The 27593-nt window shown below is 43.2% G+C and overlaps 1 protein-coding gene across 2 annotated transcripts in view; it reads right to left on the reverse strand.

Annotated features, from left to right (window-relative positions):
- Positions 1-249: 249 nt before the first annotated feature.
- The window catches only part of igf2b (insulin-like growth factor 2b), a 53758-nt gene continuing 26414 nt past the window's right edge, over positions 250-27593 (reverse strand). The window contains exons 4-6 of one of the 2 annotated variants that reach the window (XR_009768548.1): positions 2117-2207; positions 1305-1384; positions 250-341 (exon numbers count right to left, since the gene is read on the reverse strand). Coding sequence is in view for 1 of the 2 variants with exons in the window: in XM_061676648.1 (XP_061532632.1) it covers positions 2163-2207 (45 nt within the window). In the remaining variant the exon portion in view is untranslated. The remainder of the gene's footprint in view (positions 342-1304; positions 1385-2116; positions 2208-27593) is intronic. The other variant, XM_061676648.1, reaches the window with a different exon arrangement.

Genomic DNA, 27593 nt, shown 5'->3' on the forward strand with positions numbered 1-27593 from the left:
AAGGAAGAACACGGAGGTCAGAAGGTTATCTCAGACTGGCGTAGCTTACGTGCAAGTTTGCGAGCCGTTGTACCGCGGGAGAAACGCTGATACTCCGGCGGGGATTTCAAAGATCTGGCAGGCTTCGACGCAGGTGGTAATGTCGGCCGATTGGTGACAGGTGCGCGGCCGAGGGCTAACAGCGCAGGTGGAGACGGCCTTGAGGAGTGACGCAGAAAGTTGGATTGCGGAAGTTTAAGTTCAACTGACGTGGGATCGGTGATTTTGGTGATGGGGAACGGATCAATAAAGCGCGGCGTGAGAATACGGGATTCAGTCTGGAGTGGGAGGAAAGCCAAACCCTAAAGAGAAGAAAAGCTTTGTTGCATTATATGTGTACAGTATGTGGAAAACCAACATAGCATACCATGTTGACCCAGTGACAATTGTGCTCAATTTAGACAGTATTGCTTCAAATGACAAACCATAAAAGTGAATTTTCCATGAAAAAAAGTCCAAAATCATCAAGATAAACCTGTTCAAAAGTCAATATTTTTTGTTCAAAAATGTAACTGAGTCTAACATTTTCCAAATCTCAGACAAAGTAATAGATTGCGCCCCAAGCTGGTGCTTCAAGGTCATATTTGGACAAATATGTCATCTTTGTGGTCACCAGAGAGAGGCAATCACGAGTGTCGGCTTTAGAAGGAGGAAGCGATATGAAAAATAATCGGAGCTTTTGCGGCTATTTTTCAAATGTACCTAAATCGTGATCACGGAAATGTCCGAAAGCAACTGGAATTTTCTCCCAGTAATGTAATGAATTAGAATTTCATCGATTTTCTAATGAAATGACGTAATCCGGCCACATGTAATTAGCTCCTCCCCGACGCTGCCCGTCCCTGTTGGCCTCTGTCCTTTCGTTACATGAACAAAAGATTCATCATTTCTGTAAACGTCTTTAAAAGTTCTCTCTTCTAGTGCTCGACTGTACATTCTTATGCCCTTAAATGAACAACATGCAGACTTTACCAAAGCTAATTCGGAGCAGCGAACACACAAGAAGACTCTTGAACTTGACTTAATCCAAGTTTTCAGAAGAAAATAATGACGAAAAAAAAACAAAACCCACAAATTATTTCTGACTTTTCAATTATTGTTGACATTGCTGTGCTGGCAGCAATTTGGTTCTTCAAGACCCGATAGCAATGACAGCGGAAAAAACAACGTGGCCCCGCAGCTAAAATAATGCCATCTAAGGCTTTTTTTGGGGGGTGTATATTTAGAGGTTTGGTCAGATCTCGGTTTCCACTGGGGTCACTTACGTGTTGTTCTTTTGTCTGAGACTGCCAAGAGGACAGATGCTGGCCGAAGTGAATCACGCAACGCAGAATGTGCCACATGTCTGAAATACAATGACCGCTTAGTCCCGACACAATACCCACACACAAACATGTCAAATGTATCAACTCACCGGCGGCACAAGGCAAGCGTCGGAGTATGATGCACACGAACAAAAACAAAAACAAAAGCAAAGAGGCTATCCTATCAACTCATCATTATGAAATTCAGATTGCAGACATGCATCGGTTTTTCTGAATCACCTTGCACAACTCCAAATAATATGTCATTCTTTCTTTCTGAACTTCTCTACCCCCGCTATGTTTTCCTTTCCTGGAAGCTCATTTAGAATCCTGGGCAGACGACAGTGAATCAGTAAGACGCTTAGCCATAAGATAAATGCCAAGCCATAATGATGTTTTTGTTGTTCGAATGTTACTCGTGCCGGAGGTGTGGGGGTGTTGTATGGTCAGAGGGAGGCGTCACTCTTTGGGGGCCTCAGGGGTTGTGTCAGACATTTGCAGCTCCGCGAGCAACATTTCACACATCCGTTATAAAACGCATTTAGTCACTTGCGCCCTGAAAAACACACACAAACACGACGGTTAACGTGTCACGAGTCGTCTCTCTTCCTTTCTCACGCAGATGTACGTCATGTTCACACAGACACATATGTGCGCACTCGTACGATAGCCTGATTATACACAGAAGTTGCTAAGGCCATTTCCAAGAGGTTATTTACACTTGTATTTATTTGTCTTTTTTGTCAAATATTCGATTTATGTCTCAGACTTACTGGAATCGCACGTCGGCGCGTGCCAGAGAAAGCATTTGGGTCCACTTTAGAAATGATATGAGGCCAGACAGAGCGGCAGATGAAAGGAGTCCTGAGGAAACAAACAGAACACAATGAAATGCCATCATACTGATGTGAATGGGAAGCGGGACGCGGAGGGAGAAGAGATGAAGGAAAAAGGAGAGGAAGGAACAAATTTGCTGTAAACTTCTCTCTTAGTAAATCACAACCAAATGGCCCACGGAATGAGTAGTACAATGGTGAAAGTGCAGAGTGATTCATTGCTGTAATGGCTGCATGCATGGATGACAGCGGGGGCCGCGTGAGATAATCAACTAAGAAAGATTGCCCAGCGCTCCAAGAACGAAGGAATTCACCAGTTAACGCTGCTCTCCACCAGAATGCCCATTGAACGGGTGTTGTTGTTGTTTTATATATATATACATATATAATGAAATGTGGCAGCTGTCAAAGTGTGACGATGTCATCAGGTGAGGTCGTTACGCTACACACGTTAAAGAAAATACAATGTAGCTGGACTTATTGTCAATAAAACAGTCGCAATCATCTCCGGTTCCTACTTTTATATGCAAAGTTACGTGCAAAGCCTACTATGCTTGTCTGTCTACAGTGGCATTGCGGCTAACGGTTATGTTATGTAAATGTTCCCCTTTCGTGGAGGACCAGACGGATGCTGGGCTCTATAATGGGAACTGCGGGCAGCATTCCACTGTCTGGAAGTCCGCAGCAATGGTTCTGTGTGGGAGGATTTTATTCATAGAAGGAGTCAGGGAATGCACAGCTGAATTAAGTTGTTCCATCTGCAAATGGGCTTTAGTATTATAATGCTCTCTCCAGTCCAACATGATCTCATCACATGGACCGGCCTTTGCTCATGAATGGAGCTGTGGCAGCTATTCCCATTTTGTAGAAGCCCCCAGGTCTGTTTCTACTGTTCAACGTGTGCGACAGTGAATTATTTCATTCTGTATATTTTAATTCCTAGGCGTGCGAACGTTTTGAGAGGTAAATGATTCCGCTGTGAGACATGTTTTATCGAGTCAGAAAGGCAAAGGAGCCTTACTATCTTCTGCTGTCTTTTTCTTTTTTCCTTCATAGATATGCAACATCACCTTGCCAGTCATCGGTCACTCAAATCACTTCAAATGACCAGAATGACTGAAGCAATTGAACTCAATCGGACGCATTTAGTTCTTATGCAAAGAGTCGAGAAGGACTTGAAATTTGTCGGCCCGACCCATTTTCTCTAGTGTAGCTATGTGGACTGCTGTGGATGATTAGAAGTTTGTATTTGTTGTTGGGTCACTTGGGTGAACTCGCCCCTTAATGATCAATGAATACACTGTCCTCCAAGCTATTCAAGTATTTATGACTGAGAGTATCGCACCATCGCCATAAACAGAAACAATGGCTCATCCTTACATAGATTTTGAAATAAAAAAAAATTTCAGCACTGCGGGCTTCGTAACATTTTATGGGTTATGGCCCGCTATTCTATGACCTAATAAATCTGGCGGCCGCTTATAAGGGCACAGCACCAGTGGTAACTTGAACAGCTCTGTGTAACCTACACATGACCTTTGTGGCAGCCAAGAGGAGGCATGCGTGACCACCCCTGGGTGTGTTTGTACCAGTTGTTCAAGGCCATTTTGGCAAAACGGGTCCTGCGGTCTTTCTCAAGTCAGCAAAAAGATTTACTCTCAAAATATTTTAGGAAAACTAGATCTGGGCTGAGTTCGTTTTATCCATTCACAGGCGATGGCAGAGCTCACTGTGAATCATTACGCTGACCTATTACAGAACCGTTCCAAACTACAGACACTTGATGTGGCCTGCGAGCAGTCGAGCCAGACCACGTCTTCCTACTCAGCATCCACCACTCGCCACCGACTTCTCATAAGCACAGAAAATGGAAGAAAAAAGACCCGTGGCCTCAGTTCTCAAGTCATAAAAAAAATAATCATGTTTAGCAAAGGGTATTGGCTTTAAAATACATTCTAGTATACTGGTGACTTAAGTGGCGCAACCTTATCTACATAATCCTACACAATTGTGTAAATCAAATAAATGTCGGTAAGATAATACCTTGTTTTGTGACACAGCGTGATATACAGGTATATGAAATCCACCTTTTGAAAAGGTTTCGCGAAAAACAACAACATTTTAACTAAGCTAAAGTATGTGTGCAGTTTCCTTATTCTTATTTCAAGTCCCCTGCCTTTTAAAACCATAATTTGAAAATAAATAAATAAATACTACTCATTATTTGTGTTAATTTAGAAGTGCAACAATGAATCGATTAATTGACAACTAATCAATGATCAACTTCATCTAATCTTAATCTATCAAACTATTTTGATAATCGATCAATAGTTTTAGAGCCATTGTTGAATTTAAAATTGTCCAATTCCTCAGAATTTCAAGCTCCCGACAATAAATATTCTCTGATGTCTGTAGCCCTCTATGAAATCAGACGGATTAGCTTTTTGTTGAATCAAAAGAAGACTTTTGCAAACATCTGCTTTTACTTCGGAAAACAATGATCGACATTTTTGCCCATTTTTTGACATGTTACGGAATAAGCCAATTGCTGACTCATAATCAATTGATAGTATTTCGAATAAAGGGATGGAAGCCAGAAAATGTTTGATAATCGGATTCATCGAAAGATTAGATTAGTCGATTGTTAAAATAATCGGTAGTTGCAGCGCGAGTTGAATAGTTTTATTACAAATGTTTTTGCTGAAATAAATTGAATGCAACCATGCATTGCTGAGTGAATTTTCCATTTGCACCGAGTCTGTCTCCTTCAGGAATTCCGATCCGAGGTCTGAGAGAGGTTGAGCAGAAAATAACTTAAGTTCAAATCAAGTGACGACTTCAGCCTCGCATTTGGAATGACGTGAAAGTGCATTTGTGCTTTGAATTGCCGCATATTTGTAAAGTACATTTGGGGCCCCATCTGTCTCCAGCGTGACAGATACGCTAATGACCCGGACGACAGAAGCCGCCTCAAAAAAGTGGTTTGGGGAGGAAAAAGAGCTGTGACAATGACAACTGCAGATGGCAGCATACCACTGCTGCCTTTGCGATGACATAAGCGAAACCCCTCTTAGCTTTTAGCTGGTGGCATCAAGACGAATGTCATTAATGATGTTCCGCTGCTGGTGTTGTAATGGTGCTCAAACTACAACTTGTTATACTGCTGCTGCTTGTGCCACAGCCGCGGGACTCGAGGTTACCGTGACCCAGACAAAGTCCTCCCGAGGGAGCCAAAGAAGAAGACACAGTCTGCGTGGAAATCCTTTGGCTGGGGTGATGAAACATCCACTCTGGAAACCCGTTAGTGGTCAGAAGTTCTGTCTCATTTTCATCGTGCAATAAAAAGCAGTCTCACATGCTTTTGAAAAGCTCTTCGCACGTTTTTGCTACGGTAACGACCACAGCCTACTTGACCTTGAGAAGGCCGAGGCATCGCACAGGTGACAGCTGTTACGTGAGCTGTGCTTTTTTTGAAGTCACTTCTCCTGTGACTCCTTTTAGAGTGCAAATATTAGCATGTAATGATGGAAGAGGCGATGACTTCATCCCTAAATATTGTTGCAATACACTCTGTCAAAGAATGAGGGCATTGAAGGGCTGCGAATGCCAGAATACAACAAGTGACAGTTGTTTCTTTTCTCTGCTTCTGCTTGTAAATCTTCCTCGATGAATGCTTTTACGATCAGGAAAACCAAGACTGTTACGTGTGTTCATAATATACAGGGGGGGAGGGGGATGTGTAATTCCCCTCCGTGAAAGAAAGAACACAAGAACAGAACTGAAATCACTTGAAAACTGACAGACGTAATGAGAAACACAAATATACAGAAAATTGACGAATTAAAGGCTTTGAATCGTCCAACTTGCGGAATTGTTTTGCAAAACAAAAGTCACGAAAGCTTCCCAGGCAAAAATGATAACTTAGTCATTTGTTGTGAAAAGCGGTTTGAGGCCGTCACTGCAATGAAACGAGTTCGGTAACGCTCGCAGGCAAACCGCTCCAGCTGTGTCAAGTTTATAGCGTACCTTCTGAAGACTGCATGTTTTAGGTCAGGGAGAAGACCAATGTCGTGTCCGTCCCCATTCCGAGGTGTTTTTAAATACATTTCGGCTCGGTATTCTGCCGGAAGCGCCGCGACCTGCCCCTGAGAGCGAGCTTTCCGACACTGGGCAGCACATTTATCTCCAGAACGTCTTACTCGTCTTGAGATTGAATTGTACCGTGCCACAGATTCAAGACACCCTTTGCCAGAAGTAGCAAAGCAGCCCTGGAACAACGCCGCCTCCTCCATGTTTCACAATAAGCACAGTGTTGCTTTCCTTGTATGCTATATCGTCGCCTCAATCATTTTTGCCGGCGTGACTTCCCAAAAAGCTCCAATGTTGTCTCATCTGTCCGAAGGACATTCTCCCATAGGCTTTGTAGACTGGGACTATTCATTTGATCAAAATCCAGTCTCCCCAATTTCTGGTTGTTTCAGTCACCGTTGTGGGTTTGCCTTTCTTTAACAAGTATACCAACAAGTTTGTCAGTGAAAGAATTAATGAGCGAGGTAAGTTGCCGTCGTTGGCGAGGCTAACGCTTCCTCCTTTTGCGTCTTACATCTTAGCCCTTTGCTAATTTCCACATGATGTCAAAACATTAATTTCCCAGACCATCCCTGCATCTAAAGTCCGAAATGTAGCTAAACAAACAGAGTTATCTGCTCAAGGGCAGGCTGTGTTAAGCAAAGTTTTTTGCTCCCTCCCTGGAAGTATAGTTCACATGAAAGTCAAAGGAAAACGTGTGTGCATGAACCTTCAGATTGTGCAAACATGCCAGTGTGTCATGTTACACGCATGCATGTAGATTGAGAAACATGCCTGTGACTGAGAAACAGTTTTCAAATCTCTATATAATATATAGATTTGGCAGTCATTACTTCATTTTAATTCATACCTTAAAGATTGCCTGATAAACGGATTTTTATACGAATACATAATAGTGTTGCAGATAGTTTGTCCTCATTAAAAGCATGGTATTTCAATGAAGGGCTTGAGTTTGATTCCAAATCTAATCGGTCAATGTTTGTTGTTTTTTTTAAATTAAAAAAAAAAACATTGATCATCATGAATGTTGCTGTTGATTTTTATCAATGAACTAAAGTTTATTTTATGAATGAAGGCTTCCAAAACTCAACCAAAGATCAGCATGGTGCTGTGTGGGAGGGACTTTGAGAAAATGAGTGGGCGGAGTCAGATTGTTTCACAAGACAGCACCGCCGGCCTCCGAGGTAACACTTTCTTTCGAGTAAAGTTGTCACTGAAGTTGTGACAGACTTCACGAGAGAAGGTGCTTTCTCCATCCATCCATCCATTTTCTGAGCCGCTTCTCCTCACGCGGGTCGCGGGCGTGCCGGAGCCTATCCCAGTTATCATCGCGCACCCTGAACCGGTTGCCAGCCAATCGCAGGGCCCATAGAAACAAACAACCATTCACACTCACATTCACACCTACGGGCGATTTAGAGTCTTCAATTAACGTGCGTGTTTTCGGGATGTGGGAGGAAAGCGGAGTGCCCGGAGAAAAGCCACGCGGGCACGGGGAGAACACGCAAACTCCACACAGGCGGGGCCGGGGATCGAACCCGGGTCCTCGGACCTGTGAGGCTGACGCTCTAACCAGTCGGCCGTCTTTCCGAGAAGTTATGACATGACGTGATGCAATTATTTTCACATACCACAAATAATGACTTGAAATGTGCTTATTATAGACTTTATACGACCAATGAATGCATCAGGTCATGTGGATTGGAGGCTTTTTCACCAAAGGAGGAGCACAAAATTAGGTGTATAGAAATACAGATGAGTGTGAAAAATCCTCATTGAATCGGTTTTAGCAAAGCTGTAAAGGCCGTATCGTATACTGCATTGTACCTTTATTGAGGCGCCAATTTTACGGAAGAAAAATCTAGCATTTAATTGTTTTGCTTGTCATTATACATCGCTGGCATAGATACACGACCAAAGATATATTTGTGATGAATAAACAATCCTTTTCAATCAAATGAAGTGAAATTGGATTGTTTCCCAAGGCACCCCCGATGATGGAAAGGGACAGATCGAAATCTGCAATATAGAGCAACCATATGGTCATACAGTTCGTCCGTGAGAGCTCTCAGCGCCACGAGGCACACACAGGTCACAATTACGTTTTCTGTAACCTGCGGGTTTTTACGGGAGCAGGTGACTGGCACACTGCCCGACGCCAGCACCTGATATCTCGAGATGGCCTCCCATCCAACTACCGACCCAGACCGACCCTGCTCAGCTTCCGAGATCGGGCGCTCCCGGGGTACCGCGTGGGGTGTGTAACTATACCGTACATATATTCAAGTTTTTCCCCTCTCAATTGCTTTAAAAAGTTTGAAATATATATTTTTGTAAGTATTTTTAGCGCGTTGTGGCACAACGTGGTACTGCACCGAAGGCACGGGTGGCCCCAGTGCAATTGTCAGGGTGGACAGTTCCATTGGAAGCGTTGAATGAAAAAGATACCACCAAATCCCACAAATGAAATGGACTCTTCCTTCGTGACTGCATTTTGTGAGTTTATTTATATCGTTTAGATGTGGATATTGATGATGTAGTTATAGATCAATATATAGATGTAGAGTATAAATTGATACACAGTAGATATAAATAGAGGGTAGATGTATATACCGTCTCTCCTGGTCAGAGTCACAGGGAAGCTGGCGCCTCTCCCAGCTGCGGGCGATCGGCAGACAACACCCTGGATTGGTCATCGGTCAATCGCCGCGCACACAGTCAAAACCATTTCCACTCACATTCACACCGTCAGTTCGCTGAGCAAAAATGGATCCCATGATGGAAATTGGATTGTGTGTACCACTACATAGGGTGCAACTACTTATTACTGTTTACATTTAAGGGAAAAAAAAGATTTCCTCAGATTTATTTTCATTGATGGATTATGTCGCGACAGTGTGTAAAGACTTCTGAGATGGTCAGAGGTATCACGATGGGTATTTCCTATCGCTGACTATTCTTCCAAAGAGTCGTCCGAACTTGCCAACAAAACGCTTTTATTTTTTTTAAATTTTGTTTCAATAATGTGATAACACTATCACTGATGGTGTAGTGGTGCACTCAACTGACTTTGGAGCGGGCAGCGTGGGATCAATTCCCACTCAGTGACGGCGTGAGTGTGAATGCGAATGGTTGTCCGCGTCTATATGTGCCCTGCGACTGACCGGCGACCAGTACAGGGCGTAGTCCGCCTTTCGCGTGAAGTCAGCCGGGATAGGCTCCGGAACGCCGCCACCCTAACCGGGATAAGCGGTGTTGAAAATGGATGGATGGATGGATGATAACACTGCCATTAAGTTCTGGTTAGATGAATGCACAAGGATGACTGCGATGGGTTCAGGAAAAGGTTCAACTTTGGCTTAAAAGCCACTCCTTCCTCAATATGAGAGGAACTTTGTTATCATGATTTCAGCAGAAACAACTTGGTTACAGTTAAGGGGATACTCCTGTTTTTTTTTTTTTTTTTTTTACAACTTGCAAATGAGAAACAGACCTCTCATGGTCACAACTGGTAACATCCAGCTGTGACCTCTTCGTTGAATGTTCTCTCTCGTATGAGGAGCTGTTTTGCAATGATTCTTTTTTCCTAAACTTTCAAAGAAATGCAGACTCCCTCGTGTTTTCATGCATTTTTATGTTAAGTCTTTGCGTGTCTTTATCATCCTCATTCTTCATCTCTTTTTTTTCTAGTTTCAATACAGTTTTGTTTATTTCAATTGGTGGACCTGAACCCCAAGAGGACTTTCTCCCAGCAAACACGTGCTGTAAATTTAGTATGACTTTCACTAAAGTACAAGTGGTGTTCTGGTGAAGGTTTACAGTGCTGGATGGAGAGATCGATGGTCATCTCACATATCCCATGCACGCACACACACACACACACACGCACGCACGCAGAACACAAGCGATAAATCAACCATTCACTTCTGTGAAAAGACAGGTTACTGCAGAGGCAATGGGGTTTCATAATGATGGCTGGCCAAATGTCAATGATCTCAACACAAGAGGATTTATCAGCTCAGCCAACAGATCTTATCACCACTCTGGTGAATCAGTGACCATCCCGAGCTAACTGGACACTGTGATACTGGAAGGGTCAAAGCTGGTGGCTTCTATCCGCCATGTGGCAAGGGTCTCCAAGAAATTCCATGAAATACTGCTGGAAAGAACATTTCATAACTTAGGTTTTTGTTTCAAATCCAGTAAGTTAGATTTTGATCGATATCAATATTTCTTTGGATTAAAACTCAAGATACCATCTTTATACTGTATATATAAGCAAATAGTGTTCACTGGATCTATCCAGCCATCCATTTTTTGTACCTCACTAGTGTCGCAGGCGTGCTGGAGCCTATCACAGCTATCTTCGGGCGAGAGGCGGGGTACACCCTGAACTGGTCGCCATCCAATCATAGGGCACACTTAAACAGACAACCATTCGCACTGACATTCACACCTAAAGGCAATTTAGAGCCTTCAATCAACCTACCACGCATGTTTTGGGGAATGCGAGAGGAAAGCGGAGTGCCCGGAGAAAAGCCACGCGGACACGGGGAGAACATGCAAACTCCACACAGGCGGGGTCGGGGATTGAACCCCGGTCCTCAGAACTGTGAGGCAGATGGATATATATATATACAACCCCAATTCCAATGAAGTTGGGATGTTTTGTTAAACATAAATAAAAACAGAATACAATGATTTGCAAATCATGTTCAACCTATATTTTATTGAATACACTACAAGACAAGATATTTAATGGTCAATGTTAATTTTATGGCTGCAACACGTTCCAAAAAATCTGGGACAGGTTGCAAAAAAGGTGAGCAGGCTAATTGGTGAACAGGCTCATTGGGAACAGGTGGGTGCCACGATTGGGTAGAAAAGGAGCTTCCCTGAATTGCTCAGTCATTCACAAGCAAAGATGGGGCGAGGTTCACCTCTTTGTGAACAAGTGCACGAGAAAATAGTCGAACAGTTTAAGGACAATGTTCCTCAATGTACAATTGTACAATTAGGGATTTCATCATCTACGGTCCATAATATCTTCAAAAGATTCAGAGAATCTGGAGAAATCATAGCATATAAGCGGCAAGGCCGAAAACCGACATCGAATGCCCGTGACCTTCGATCCCTCGGGCGGCACTGCATCAAAAAGCGACATCAATGTCTAAAGGATATCACCGCATGGGCTCAGGAACACTTCAGAAAACCAATGTCAGTAAATACAGTTCTGCACTACATCCGTAAGTGCAACTTCAAACTCTACTATGCAAAGGAAAAGCCATTTACCAACAACACCCAGAAACTCTGCCGGCTTCTCTGGACCCGAGCGCATCTAAGATGGACCGATGCAAAGTGGAAAAGTGTTCTGTGGTCCGACGAGTCCACATTTCAAATTGTTTTGGGAAATTGTGGACGTCGTGTCCTCTGGGCCAAAGAGGAAAAGAACCATCCGGACTGTTATGGATGCAAAGTTCAAAAGTCAGCATCTGTGATGGGATGGGCCTGTGTTAGTGCCAATGGCATGGGTCGCTTACACATCTGTGAAGGCACCATTCATGCTGAAAGGTACATACAGGTTTTGGAGAAACATATGCTGCCATCCAAGCAACGTCTTTTTCATGGACGCCCCTGCTTATTTCAGGAAGACAATGCCAAAGCACATTCTGCATGTGTTACAACAGCGTGGCTTTCGTGGTAAAAGAGTGCGGGGACTAGACTGGCCCGCCTGCAGTCCAGACCTGTCTCCCATTGAAAATGTGTGGCGCATTATGAAGCGTAAAATACGACAACGGAGACCCCGGACTGTTGAACAGCTCCAGCTGTACATCGAGCAAGAATGGGAAAGAATTCCACCTACAAAGCTTCAACAATTGGTGTCCTCCGTTCCCAAACGTTTATTGAATGTTGTTAAAAGAAAAGGTGATGTAACACAGCGGTAAACGTGACCCTGTCCCAGCTTTTTGGGAATGTGTTGCAGCCATGAAATTCTAAGTTCATGATTATTTGCTAAAAACAATAAAGTTTATCAGTTTGAACATTCAATAACTTAACACGATTTGCAAATCGTTGTATTCTGTTTTTATTTATGCTTAACACAACGTCCCAACTTCATTGGAATTGGGGTTGTAAATATTCAACATGTAATTCTCTCTTGTTTTATGTTTATTGTCACAGTAAACTTCAACTGAGAGTGGTAATAATTTGCTAAAAACAATAAAGTTTATCACTTTGGACATTAAATATCTCGTCTTTGTAGTGTATTCAATTAAATATCGGTCATACATGATTTGCAAATCATTGTATTCTGTTTTTATTTATGTTAAACACAATGTCCCAAGTTTATTGGAATAGGGGTTATATATATATATATATATATATATATATATATATATATATATATATCCATCCATCCATTTTCGGAGCCGCTTCTCCTCACTAGGGTCGCGGGCGTGCCGGAGCCAATCCCAGGTGTCATCGGGCAGGAGGCGGGGTACACCCTGAACTGGTTCCCAGCCAATCGCAGGGTACATACAAACAAACAACCATCCGCACTCACAGCTACAGGCAATTTAGAGTCTCCAATTAATGCATGTTTTGGGAGGAAACCGGAGTGCCCGGAGAAAACCCACGCAGGCACGGGGAGAACATGCAAACTCCACAAAGGCGGGTCTTCAGAACTGTGAGGCTGACGCTCTAACCAGTCGGCCACCATATATATACGTATATATATATGGAGAGAGAGAGAGAGAGAGAGAGAGAGAGAGAGAGAGAGAGGGAGAATAAGTGGTAGAAAATGAATGAGTGAATTAATGTACTAACTACACACAGTGACATATGTTAATTTTATTATTGATGTTGAACAATGCTATAGCAAAGCAATTGCATTGAATTTGCATATGCATATGATCATTCTGATGTGCATTAAATAATATGGTGGCCATCAAGCCAATAATCCATCCATCCATCTTCCATAGCGCTTCTCCTCACTGGGGTCGTGCGCGCGCTGGAGCCGATCCCAGCTATCTGGGTGTGGTAATCTAACTCGGATGCCGGTAGTAAACCAGAATAATGAGAAAATAACACGGTTATAAGTACCATAAATGATGATTAACCGTTCACCAGGGGTAAACTGATGTTCTCACACTGCTTCACAAGACTAAACTACAAGTTGCGTCACAATGCTGTGTTAGACACTGACTTTGAGTGAGGTGGACATAATTAGGGTTGAAGGTCAGCAGCTCTCAGCAGGTTCTCTGCGGGTTCTATGGTCTGTGGCTGGAGGTGAGTAAGGCACACAACCACATCCGCAAAGAATACCAGGAACCTTGTTAATGCCTCTCTCTGTAAAGATGGGAGAAATGTGTCTCATTAGCAGATTGAGCTGAAACTCTTCGCTAGAAGCTGTGTGCAGCACAGTTCTCAGTGGCAGGCATAGCACTTCTCTGCGTGAGTCAAATGTGCACACACACGTGCACTCGAACACACACCGGGAAACTGTCTGCAGAGACGACTTATTTACAGCCGCTCATTAGCTTTCAGAAGGCAGGATGTTGGATGGAGTCGATAACTTCCTGTTGTTGGATTTACTTAAGACATCTCCTCATACATACATTTGGTGAGCGGATGGCATTTGAGGTGAGTGCTCTCCTCTTCCCAGCACACTTACTTCGTTAACATCTCAGGAGAGTGAGAGGATGTTACAACAGAAGCATGGCATACGCAGGAAATGCAGAAGTTGCCTCCGTTCATAATGTGTATATTTTAATGGGTATAGACTTTTTTGAAATTAATTAGAAGATGATGAATGATTAGTGGAGGTTTTTCACACTTTTATGGTTTTGTAAGTGGAGCAAAGGCTATTTTCCAGGAAAGTGCTTTTTAAAAAAAAAAGCTGCAGATTCAGCTGGCTCACTGGCACAAAGAGCAAGACCGTGGCGTGCAATTTCAGTTCCCAATTGCATTTAAGGAGCCTCTCTGATACTTCCAATTGGGCAACATGACGGCGGATATGAGACCATTCTTCTGAGATGACACATCCAAAAGAACCCCGTAACCCTCATTTATTCTTCTGACCAAAAAAACCCCCAAATGTCTGTCTTGCATCAGTTTTAACGTTAGATTAGAACAGGGGTGGGAAAACCTTTTGACTCAGGGGCCACATCGGCTTTTAAAAATTGACAGGCGGGCCAAGCCAGGACTAGATGCTTACATATCAAACATTTAAAAAAAAAAAAAAAAAAAAGTAAGAAAAGGCAATATAGCGTTAATGCTTACATTTACTTTTAAAGGGAGCAGTCTTGTTGATCACTTTTTGTTTGTTTGTTTGTTTGTTTTTGCCAGTTCATCAAAGTCTGGGGTTAGTTTTGTTGTGGCAATTCTCAGAACACATCTGAGGTGTTCATCACTCAGCTGGGATCTGTAGGATGCTTTGTTGGTGTTCATCACACTAAAGGTCCGTTCACACACATGTAGAGCCAAACAACACCAGCATCCTCTGTGCCATCTTCCGGATTTTGGGAAATGTGTCTGCACATCAAGAATAAAACTCATCCAGTTTAAGAGAGTTGAACTGCTCTTTGGAGACAGTATCACATTGGAGCTCAATCAGTTCCAACTGCAGCCCCTGTGGTGCTGTTTCTGGATCTTGTCGATTGTTCCAAAATCAGAGAACCGATGGCAGAATTCTCCATGCAGGTTGTCTCGTGATTTCCTGTATTTTTTCACGTGTCTAGGATCCTCTTTCAGCGTAGCCAGTGTGGACAAATGATTTGTTTGACATTTGCTTCGAGAATGAAGCTAATTTGGTTTTGAAGCTTCTGATGTTTGTATACCTTTCATGCACAAACTGCTCTTTCCCTGGTAGCTTCAGGTTCAGTTCATTCATGTGTGTCACTATGTCCACAGCAAACGGTAAATCACAAAGCCAATCTGTGTCACTCAGCTCAGGAAAATCGGAGACTTGACACTTTCCCCAAACGTAACCGGCGGACATTTGAGTAGGAAAGCAAGTCCTGGTGATCAGCATCAGTTGCTTCCAGAAACTTAAGAAGCTGACGATGCCGAAGTTGGCCAAAAACTCCCCCGTTATCTCCAAATAGTCATTAATCATAATCATTCATAATAAAAATGAAATGCTGAGCGGTATCCTTTATGTCATTACTTTCGCCCAGTGCCAAGGAATGCAATGTACATGACTCTGCTTTTTTGTGTAGCTCTTTAGCTAAGTCTTCAACAATTAGCTCAACGCGTTACCCTCTGGTTCCAAAGCCCAAATTCTTATACATGAGCTAATACCACCACCAATAGAGACAACATATGGTAAATGCATTAATATGCATGGTTTTTTGTTGCACAAAGGTTCAGGAAAGGTTCACCTCACACAAAGTGGAGAGTTGTCACGACTTGCTGAGAGACTGTCAGTCTGTTCTACGTGCTGTAGGTGCATGGGTGCAGATGTGTCCCCCTCAGCACCATGGACAGAGACACAGACAAGCGCAGTCAGTTATTGGACTTTCCCCAATGCTCCGGCCCTCCCACCATCCGGGTCAACGCCACTCTTCTTGCGACGCGCATTCACGACCCCAATCAAAGACAAATTTGAGGAAAGCTGCTCTCCTTCTTCCATGCGCACAGCGAGTGTGAGCTTCAAGGTCAAAGTACCGTATGTCTTTCGACCACAAATGTATCGTCAATGTATACCGAACTTGATCTGCCGGCAATCGGTCCGGGGTGTAACAAATTCAGCTGGGATAGTCTCCTCACCAACCACAACCCGAATGAGGACAAGTGCTATCAGAAATGGTTTGTTGGAGGAACAAACGATACAGTATACTGAAAAGCCACATGATACACAATCCTCTGAGATCCAAACATTTTAGAAATGACAACAGTAATGAAGCGCTCTCCTGGAGCGTTGGTACTGTTGTGTTATTTGTGTTGTGCTATTATTACTTTTACAGTGTAAAAGCACAATGAACACTGTGTGTGTGTGTGTGTGTGTGTGTGTGTTTGTAAAACAGACTCCCCGTTCCCTAGCTATCAGAAAGCTATCGGAATTGTACGCCGTTCAACCGTATGCAGCACAACGTGCCGGTATCCTTGGTCTTTTTGTTTTCTCACCGTCCATACACACGCATTGCGTTGACGACTTCGACCTCCCTAGTTTCCCGTCACCGTCGGCATGGAGTTCAAAATGGCCCTGTTGTTTTGTTTTGTTTTCCTCCAGGATAGAACTCCAGTTAAGAATATGCGTCACTTCATCTTGTTTTGTTTGTTTTTAATCAGCGGTGTTGTTGTTTATAATCTGTGTATTTTGATATGCATTTAAAGACTTGACAAAAGCTGCTTGAACCTCTGGGGAATGTTAAAGAAAGAGCGATCCTTTTATTTGATTGGAATATTTGCATATTCACAGACAAAAACAATTGAAAACTTTTAGTCATTTTAGCTCGTGTTTTACAGTGCCGTGAAAACAAATTGGGCCCCTCCTCAAATTCTCATTTTTTGGCATCGTTTCTCCACTTACAGTAAATGTATAAGAACATCAAACAAAGACAACATAAAATGCAGTTTTTGAATGGTGATTTTATTGATGAAGAAAACAAATATATAGCTACCTGACACTTTGTGAAAAAGTAATCAGCCCCTTGTTCAGTCAACAATTAACTGGCTAATCCCCTTTTTTTGGTTCATTTGAACTGACCGCACCCAAGCCTGATTAACTCCAGACCTTCTCAATCGAGAAATCAGTCAAAAAGCTGCAGCACAATGCCACGATCCAAAGAAATTCAAGACCAGATGCGAAATAATAAGTAATTGACATCGGTCTATCAGTCCGGAAAGGGTTACAAAGCCATTTCCACAGTGAGAGCCATAATCCTCAAGTGGAGAAAACATGGAACAGTGGGGGAACCTTCCCAGGAGCGGCCAGCCTACAAACATTACCCCAAGAGCACAGCGTCCACTCATTCAGGAGGTCACAAAGGAACGACATCGAAAGAACTGCAGTTCTCCATTGCCTCAGTTAAGGTCAGTGTTCATGACTCAACAATAAGGAAGTGGCTGGGCAAATATATTATCCGAGGCCCAGTTTCAAGGCCAAAACCACTGCCAAACCGAAAAGCCAAAAAGAACATGGAGGCTCGTCTTACTTTTGCAAAAAAAAAGAAAAAAAAAAAACAACAGCTGTACGATTCCTAAGACAATTTTGGAGGAATATTTTATGGAGAGACGAGATGAAAGCTGAACTTTCTGGAAAGTGCGTGTCTCGTTACTTAAACTCGTATTTGAGAAAAAGAACATCATACCAACAGTGAGACATGGTGGTGGTAGTGGGGTGTTCTTGCTGGGATTGACGGAACCATGAATTCTGCTCTTTAACATAGAAATCCCGAAGGTGAATGTTTGGCCATCAGCTCGTGGCCTGAAGCTGAAGAGAACTCGGGTTTCGCATCAGTTTCGTAGTGGCCTAGTCCAAGTCTGGACTTGAATTTGATGGAAATGACCTTAAAAATGACCTTTATGCTCCAAAACCCTCCGGTGTTGCTGAATGAGAACATTTCTGCAATGAAACATTGGCCAAAATATCTCCACAGAGATGTGAGAGAGATTGATAGAAAATGCTTGATTTCAGTTGTTGCTGCTGAGGTTGGCCCGACCCGTTAACAGCTTAGGGAGGGCAACTGGGAATAGTTTTACATTTGATTTAAAAACTGCATTTTATGTTCACCCCTTAGAAGACCCCCCCATCCACGCTCACCTCCACCTCTCCCTTCCTCCCCTCCCTTCCTGGATGAAGCTATTCCGGAGTAATACATGCCCGTACCAAACGAAATCAGCCTTAGCTCAAATACTTACGTATTTATCTATTAAACAATTCAAAAGTGAGGCCTACACTACTAGCCTCTCGCAATATAGGCCTACATCTATGATGTTGCTATACAGCCGAAATAATAAAACAATGATGAGGTTGAGCCACCAGCTTTAAATGTATGAACCCCTCCAGCTCATATTGTGCACTTTTTTTGCGAGCTTTAGCACCCATTTTCGCAGCTCAGATACACGAACTGATGTATAAAACAAAAGAAAAACAACGTACTTTGGTCTTTACACAATCATCATTATCATCACCTTATGATGAAGTCAATTTACTTTCATGTGTGAAAAACATTTTCGGGGGCACAAACGTCAAACCATTTCAGTCACGTGACTTACTTCCACAGATCCCATGAAATGAACTCATTTCCCGAAAGATTTAATCACGTGCGCAATTTCTTCTTTACATATAGTTGCTTAGCAACAAGGCGTGGGTCAACGTACCCATCGGCGTACCCCGCTGTCCCTTGGCCTAAAAGGCAGCTTTTTATTTTATTTAAACTTAGCACTTCCATCGAGAGCATTTTAGGGCAGCTCGTAAAAACCTACAACAGGCTGAGAAAGAGGAGTTCATTTATCAACTCAAACCATCATCACAACGTCCACATTCAAATCATTTTCCAATTTGCTACAACATATGCAAAACATTGTCTTTTATTAATCGTATACAGATACTGTCTGTGTACTCACTTGGAGAATATTTGAGCACCTCCCATTTGAAAATACACAAGTCGAGTCAAAAGTAGAAACTGCTCCTTTTCGTTCCCTCACGATGACTCACCGGATGACACACGCTCAGGACTATATTGATTCTATAAGTTTTACAGAAGTGAAACAACTTTCAAATGTCAACTCATTCGTTAGTCAATAGTTTGAGGACATCTTGCAAAAGCTTTGCTGAGCTTGCAGATAAAAACTGCAGTTGCACTGGGGGGGGGGAGAGTATATCCTCAGTTCACGGGAAAGAAATAGCTCATGCGCATGCAGTGGAACGATCATGAGCAGAATATTCAACTTAACACATTTTTATTGGGCATAGAAAACGGGCAAAATTGTTGAAACACAACTTAATTCATCAAGTAGTCAGTTAGCAGACTCTAAATTTCCTGCAGGATATATGAATCATGTATATTACTCGGATATTTTGGAGAATTTGGTGTTTCCAACCTTGCGTGAACTACATAATGCTCACTTTGATGGATAACGTCAGAAATGTATTCATTTTACAGGAAGAAGAAGAGGAATTATTCTTGTTTGTTGTCAACACATGCACACGTCAATTTTCCTCTGCATTTTAGCCATCACAGTAGCGGACCCAGCAAACACACACAGCAGCAGTGGCGCGCACTCGAGCAGGGGGTTCCTGACGTAAGCGCCCGGGAAGCAGTTCGGCGTATCAGCGTCTCGCTCAAGGACACCTCAGCCACATTTGACAAGATGTTTATTAGAACGTTTGAAAGACCTCTTGGTATTAGGTATTATTCTGTTGTACAAGCGCTCATAATACTGTGGCTGGCCCGTGTATATACGTATATAATATATGTGTGTGTGTGATGTTCTTATGTGAGGTTAGCTGGTCAGTGAACTTGACCAGTTGCAATCAGGTGCACAAATAAAGTTATACACCGTGTTCGTCGAGCAGGCGTATCGGCTTGGACGAATAAGCCGCAAAGACTTTTTTTGAATTGTTAAGAAAAGGAGAACCAAAATGGGTCCACGGGCATCTTACAGGTGACTTTAAGACTCGATTCGCACCTGCAAGGGGGACTCAGCGAACTCACTTCGTCCATCTGACCGTCCGTCTCTCTCCCTTCATATCAGATCACAGTGCAGCTCTGTGTTCGTCGGCAGGTCACCGCTGCTCATTACAGCTCAACATCTGCTCCCAATAACGGGCCACACTGTGCATGAATAACCGCAGTGTTGCAGACATGAGCGAAACGTCAGTGGAAGTCTTTATTACCGGTGGCCCGAGGAGTGCGTGTGTATGTTGGAGAGCGCGCTCGTGTGTCCGCGAGGCCTCTCTCTGTCGACCGTTCTCTGCTACTCGCGCGCACGGGCTCGGGGTAGCCGAGCTTAACCTCCGACCCCGCTCTTCCCCTTGTGTGACCCTGCCCCTTGGCCCCACCTGAACCCCATTTTACCCCCTTTGCCCCTTCAGCTTCTGGCAGAGATGGATGGGAAGGAGGCCGACAAGAGATCACACGCATTCTGTGCCCCTCCTCAATGAAAACAAAGCATGTGGCATTTAAGGACGACTGGGAGAGGCCGGCTTTAATCTGACAGGCTGACAGGCCGCAGGCAGACCTGGGGAATAGCTGAGGAAGAGAGTACCACACACAGAGGGGGGAGAGGGAGGGGCGGGGGTCAGTCATTAACGACCGATAGAGACGTTCCCTTACATTCCTGCTGTTGTCCAAGTGAGCTGTAAATATTTGTCAATGGCCCACAACACGCCTTTACCTTTCCCTACTGTTTCTGTAGAATGGGCCACAGCTCTATCTGCGTCTCAGGTGGCAGCCAGAGCTCCTTTATGCAACGGTGTTTGGTTTCCCCAAAAGCTGTTTGTTTGCCCTCCAAGTACAGAAGTAAAACTTGGCCTTTCACTTTTACAACATGATATGGTGGGAATAACGGTGCAGATCTGGAGGAGGATGTCGAAGTGTGACCTGCCGGTCAGTATGTCTAAACAAAGTGGGCGTGGGGTGTCCGTCAGATGGACGCGACCTGATAAGCTCAGTGCAGGCCTCCGCGAGCCACTGTTTACTCTGCCGACATACCACGGACTCAGAGTCACTTCCCCGCGAGTAGATCTCAGGGATGCGGAGGGTTGAGGGAAGAGGATGCGAGGTATATGCTAGCATCCAAAGTGAGCAGTATCACATTCACTGCCGTTTTTCCAGCAAATTAAGAAAATGCTATTACTCTCGCTTGCAGTCTGACAGTCTCCAGCTTTTAATTCAACATTGTCATAAAACTTCGCAAATATCCAACTATCCATTTTCTCCACTGCTTATCCTTGACAGAGAGCTGGAACCTATCCCGGCTGACGTCTGGCAAAGGGTAGCCATTCAATCACAGGGAAAACCCTTTCTAATGGAAGCATTATTCTTTTATGATTATTATTCTTTTTTATTTCCTTTGAACTCAGCTCATATAACCACGTTGCCTGGATTCTTGTTGCTAAGGCAATGCACAAATGAAAACATGAACAAATGAAACCATTTTTTTACTTCAACCAAAACCACTCAATCGTATTGTAGTACTTTAACACGCACTCACAAAATGTGTATTAATGATCAATCAACTTAATTATGTTGTGTTGAATGAAGAACATGCAAATGGGTGAATATGAATATTCAGTAAATTCATTTCTGAACCAATTATTTGTGCGCCACAGGCCAATGAAATGGCAAAGTCGGCCTACGCGAGATTCGAGTCCATTCAAGTCCAACCTCACACAACAAACAATGTTTCGGAAACATTTGACCTTTTGCCAAATGTTACTTTCAAGGTGGGCCCTGTTATTAAATGTGAAAAATGTGTACATCTTCTTTTGCCAAAGGTTACTTTCAAGGTGGGCCCTGTTATTAAATGTGAAAAATGTGTACATCTTCATCTCTAGTCGGTCCTCAAGCAGAGTTTCAAGGCACTTGCCACCTTTCAGGAACACGGCAAGAGAGTCAACAGGAACAGATTGTCAGACACTGAGGGAATTACTTGCAAAGCAACACCACAAGGATGACTAGGAAGGATGTCTGTTGCTAATGCAGACTCAACACTGATCATGTCGGTTCTTTCTACTTGGAGTGGCATTGAACTCATTAATCAGTGAGTGAAAAACGTGTCATCTCATGAATGCGAAGGAGAAGAAGAAAATGAGGAAGTCAACAAAACCTTTTGAAGTGATAATGGTATGGAGCAAAAAACAAGAGATGACTCGAGCATGAGCTAAATGTCCGTTTCACCGCTGGACTCTGGAAACGTGATGTAATTGAGAGAAAATGTTTGTAGTTGCCATCGCAGAGGAAGTTTTACTGGCCCCTGGCTGGCTGTGGAGAAGACGCACATATCTCTGTGCAGGACTGTGAAACCAAACAAAGTCATTGTGCGGGGAAGAACATCATGAATTAGGCCAAAAAAAGCTAGGAAATAATCCTCCATATTAGGGAGAAGCCTTTGAATACGTTGCTGTAAGACCATGTCATTTGGAGTAAGAGCTTGGCTGCCGCTTATCTTCATCTACTGTCCTGATGATTATTTTAGAAGGTCTCCCAAGAAACTCCATCACCTCTGGACGTTTGATCACAGACATAAAGCAGCAAATCCAGCATAGGATGTCTGTCTCATATTTCCTCGTTCTCATTTTCTTTCTCGGCCCTGATAAGGCGTTATTTAGTGGCCGAAGACGTTGACAGGAAACAAATTCCCAGGGACGACAAAAGCTTGGAATGTGCTACAAGGAGGTCGTCTCCCACACTAACACTCAGAGACCCCCCCCCCCTCCTTCCGACCCCTTCTCCCCCATTACTCCCCCATCCCCTTTCCCTCTGAAGGATGTTTTTGTAGGGTAATTGATGCAAAGGTGCTATTGATAAGAATGAAAGGAACATCAAACCGCTTGAATCAAACGTCTTGAGAACACCGCCGCAAGGGAGGATTTATCCGCCTTTCTCCCCCATTTCTATTCCCACGTTTTCTGTTTTTCTTCTCTGTAACCCCTCCTCCATCAGTGTCTGTTGTATCCCCGCGTATGTGTGTCTAAGCGCACAATTGCGCGTGTGTGTGTAAAGCCTCATCGATTTTTGGGAAATGAGCGTATAAGCCTGAAATGCAAATGACGTCCTGCCCGGATTTCTATTGGATTACGTGACAAAACTGTAGCACATTTAACATCATTTGAGCCGTGAATGGATGCTGGAGGGTCAAGGTTAATGTGAGGTTTACACCGTTAAACTGTGGTTCGTGTAAAGAAAAGAAAATATGGCAGGGATTAATGGTTGTGGCTGAAGCTTGAGAGGCTTTCGTCGTGGCTAAACAAGAAACGACAAAACGTTTCTTTGTCTGTTTCTAGTCGTGTGCCCGTCACGTAATCCTTTCGGGGAAAAAACAAAATATACGTTGGGTCACTTTTTGTGCTCAATTAGTGACATTTCAGGACACATTTAATGTCTCCTGATTGTCCGCACGTAGTGTGATGAATGAGAGCGAAAGGAGTTGATGGGAAATTCCAAACATTCAAAATCTTTAAACTAATCTGGACTTTACTGGGCCTATGTCGGACAGCTAGACTTTGGCCTCTTTGCGGCACACTGATGTCATAGGTCGAATTCCTGCGCAGAAGTAGGCCAGGGCCTTGTATGATAGCAAATTGCTGACTAATCATAGCGAGCAAGCCAGGGAAGCGACAATGCTCAAGCTCAAAGGAGCTTTGTATTAACAGCAGCTCATCCATGCCTTGATGCTGCTGGAGCCACAAGTTGTGGTCTCCACAAGTTGAAGCGGAACTGTTTGGAACGAAAGTCCAAGGCAGGCAAAGAGTGTAGCCAGTATAGCTGGTGTTTATTGTTGGACTGCTAAGCAAATCTCTCACTGGCCTCTTCAAGAATGGAGATGCCTTTGCATTGTGAGAGGGGGAGAAGAGAAAACAACAACAACAAAAGAAAGGGGGTAGGGGACTGTCTGCTTATTGATGTCTGTGTGTGTGTGTGTGTGTGTGTGTGCGCGCGTGCGCGTGCGTGTGCGTGTGCGTGTGTGTGTGTGTGTGTGTGTGTGTGTGTGTGTGTGTGTGTGTTACAGATGTGTTGTATAGTCTGAAGTTCCCCAGTGGGGGGTTTGGACTTGCCTGCTCTTATGGCTGGAGTGTTCCTCGAATACCGGCCCTGGAATTCCAAGGCCTGGGGGCTGCTCCCTTCCCCAATACACACATCACGGATCTTCACCAGCTCGGGGAAGCAAATAGTTTCTGTCAGTGAAGTGTTTACTCATATGGTTAAAAAGGAATTTGCTGCTGGCTGTTATGCATTCTAATGCAGCGGCGGCGCTATCAGATAAACGAGAAGCAAGTTATTTCGTGCGGCAATTTAGGAATTTGGCAGGGGATTTGGAATTCACACGACAATTTGGGAAATGTCAGAAATGTGTCGCCCCAAGGTTTGAAGGTAGAGATTTAAAGAAGTTGCGGGTAATCCAAACAAGATATTGACATTCATTTCATACTGGAACAATGTAAAACGTTACATTTAGATGAAAAAAAAATAATAAATACAAAAAAAAGAAAAAATACAAGATGGTCTGAATTATTCATATTAACAACTGCATTTGACGGCCACCGTATTAATTGGAATTAGGATTCGGTTTTTTGGTCATCATCACTGGCATCCTTCGCTAGCGGTATTTGTAATGTTTGGACCAACAACAACAACAACAACAAAAACCATGGAATCGGCAAAGAAAAAGCACTTGTGCAATTCTCCAAAGAGATACTAAAATCATGCATGACAACTGGTTAGAAATTGAGTGAGACGGTATTTTTCTTAAAAAAAATAAAGATCCAATTCATCATAGTTTTACTGTCCTCGTGTCCTCGTATTATCCAATAATAATAATCATAATAATGCGGCTACAATGCAAAAAGAAAACCGTTATATATAATCTTGGATAACATTGTTCTCGCAAGCAAGATATTTACAGAACCAACAATACACAAACAATTATTTGTGAAAAGCCATCAAATGGAAAAATGAAACGTAACCGGTGGAGATGATGCCGCTTCAGGCTTTGCATGCGGTCTGGTGAATACGTTTACAATTTTACTTCCTTTGACGTAGCCAACAGCACCTGCAACCGATCACGTTGCAGAGGAACTTTCAATCAGCACTTTTATCCAGCGGGGCCTTCTAAACTCTGCGAGGGAGGAAAGATGTCCTCTTTACTCCGCCAAAGGTGCTGAATGGCAGGCAAGCAGCTTGATGAGGGGAAGCACTTTCCCTGCTATTAATGACACCACTAGGGATCGCTGCTCCAGGTTGTGTCAGGACAGCATGTTGTTCTCTTTTACTGAGGAATTTGATCTTTTTGTGACTGAGGTTATAAGTGTCCATAAAAGAGCCCAGTCAACCAATTAAAGGAAGGAAAAAAAACATGCTCCGTGTGATGTATTTCATCACCGGTATCTTGGCCATTCTTATACTGTATGTTATGTGATATATTTCTGTTGTAAAAGTCAGCAATAGGGCAGCGAGCTGTAGGGCTGTCTGCGTCCGAACGCTCTCGGGTGTCCAAGCAGCTGAGGACAGCCAAGGCTCATATGGAAAACAATTTGGAGATAATTGTGTGTCTAACAAGAACCATACATTTAATAATGGGGGGATAACCTGGCGTTAAGGTAGTAAAATGTGTTTATATGATATGATCTGGCACAAAAGATCAGTAATCTTTGTCTCAACATATTCTACTGAAGCATAGAAGTTGGATATATATTGAAGGGATTGCCAAGTGTCATGACTAATTAGGATCTCATTTATGTCCACTAAATGCAAAGGGGAAAATGGCCTCTGTGAGGAATGAAAGTACTGTGTGTTTCATAAAATGTTTTGTCATGACGCTAACATAGTCCTTGAAACTAGATTGTGCATATTGGCACTGCATCTGAGTTATCGGAGAAATACAATTTGCGCCATGTATAATACGCACCCCCAAAGTTGACCTCAAAATTCCACTCAAAACCCTTCTACCTATGTATAATGCATTTTTACAATGCATGGTTTTGCTTCTACCCATATGATCAAAACGAAGTATTATCTGTATTTTGTTAGTTTTTGTCAAAGAATGATTCCGAAGTTAAGCACTTTATTTGAACACATTACTTTTGTTATTTACTTGCTCTTATTTTGAAATTCTCAGCCCTACTTTTATTTCATAATTTATAAAACACACAGTTGTGCTCATATGTTTGATTACCCAGGCAGAATTTGTAAGATGGGTACAATTCTTTAAAGAAAACATGAAGGACCAGCCGAAACACATTTAATTGTATTTTAATGGGATTAATTAAACGGTCAAGCATTTCAGCAAACCATTATCATTAGACAAAACATAACCATAAAGAAATTAATGATGGTTGTTGTTCAGTCATCAGTCATATTTAAAAAAAAAAAACAACAATACTTCACAAATTCTGCTACTTCCCCCGTGACCCGACCTCGGATAAGCGGTAGAAAATGGATGGATGCCAGGGTATGTAAACTTATGAGCACAACTGTACATACAGTGGGTATGGAAAGTTTTCAGACCCCCTTAAATTTTTCACTCTTTGTTATATTGCAGCCATTTGTTACAATCATTTAAGTTCATTTTTTGTCCTCATTAATGTACACGCAGCACCCCATATTGAGAGAAAAAAAAAGTAATTGTTGAAATATTTGCTGATTTATTAAAAAAGAAAAACTGATATATCACACAGCCATAAGTATTCAGACCCTTTGCTGTGACCCTCATATATTTAACTCGGGTGCTGTCCATTTCTTCTGATCATCCTTAAAATGGTTCTACACCTTCATTGGAGTCCAGCTGTGTTTGATTATACTGATTGGACTTGATCAGGAAAGCCACACACCTGTCTCTATAAGACCTTACAGCTCACAGTGCATGGCAGAGCAAATGAGAATCAATGAAGTCAAAGGAACTGCCTGAAGTGCTCAGAGACAGAATTGTGGCAAGGCACAGATCTGGCCAGGGTTACAAAACAAGTTCGGCTGCATTTAAGGTTCCGAAGAGCACATTGGCCTCCATAATCCTGAAACGGAAGACGGTTGGGACGACCAGAACCCTTCCTGGAGCTGGCCGTCCGGCCAAACTGAGCAATCGGGGGAGAAGAGCCTTGGTGAGAGAGGTAAAGAAGAACCCAAAGATCACTGTGGCTGGGCTCCAGAGATGCAGTCGGGAGATGGGAGAAAGCTCTGGAAAGTCAACCATCACTGTAGCCCTCTACCAGTCGGGCCTTTATGGCAGAGTGGCCCGACGGAAGCCTCTCCTCAGTGCAAGACACAAAGCCCACATGGAGTTTGCTATAAAACACCTGAAGGACTCCAAGATGGTGAGAAATAAGATTTTCTGGTCTGATGAGACCAAGATAGAACTTTTTGGCCTTAATTCTAAGTGGTATGTGTGGAGAAAACCAGGCACTGCTCATCACCTGTCCAATACAGTCCCAACAGTGAAGCGTGGTGGTGGCAGCATCATGCTGTGGGGGTCTTTTTCAGCTACAGGGACAGGACGACCGGTTGCAATCAAAGAAAAGATGAATGTGGCCAAGTACAGGGACATCCTGGACGGAAACCTTCTCCACAGTGCTCAGGACCTCAGACTGGGCCGAAGGTTCACCTTCCAACAAGACAATGACCCTAAGCACACAGCTAAAATAACGGAGTGGCTTCAGAACCGT

The sequence above is a fragment of the Phycodurus eques genome, chromosome 5, assembly GCF_024500275.1.
Source record: "Phycodurus eques isolate BA_2022a chromosome 5, UOR_Pequ_1.1, whole genome shotgun sequence".
Classification (NCBI taxonomy): domain Eukaryota; kingdom Metazoa; phylum Chordata; class Actinopteri; order Syngnathiformes; family Syngnathidae; genus Phycodurus; species Phycodurus eques.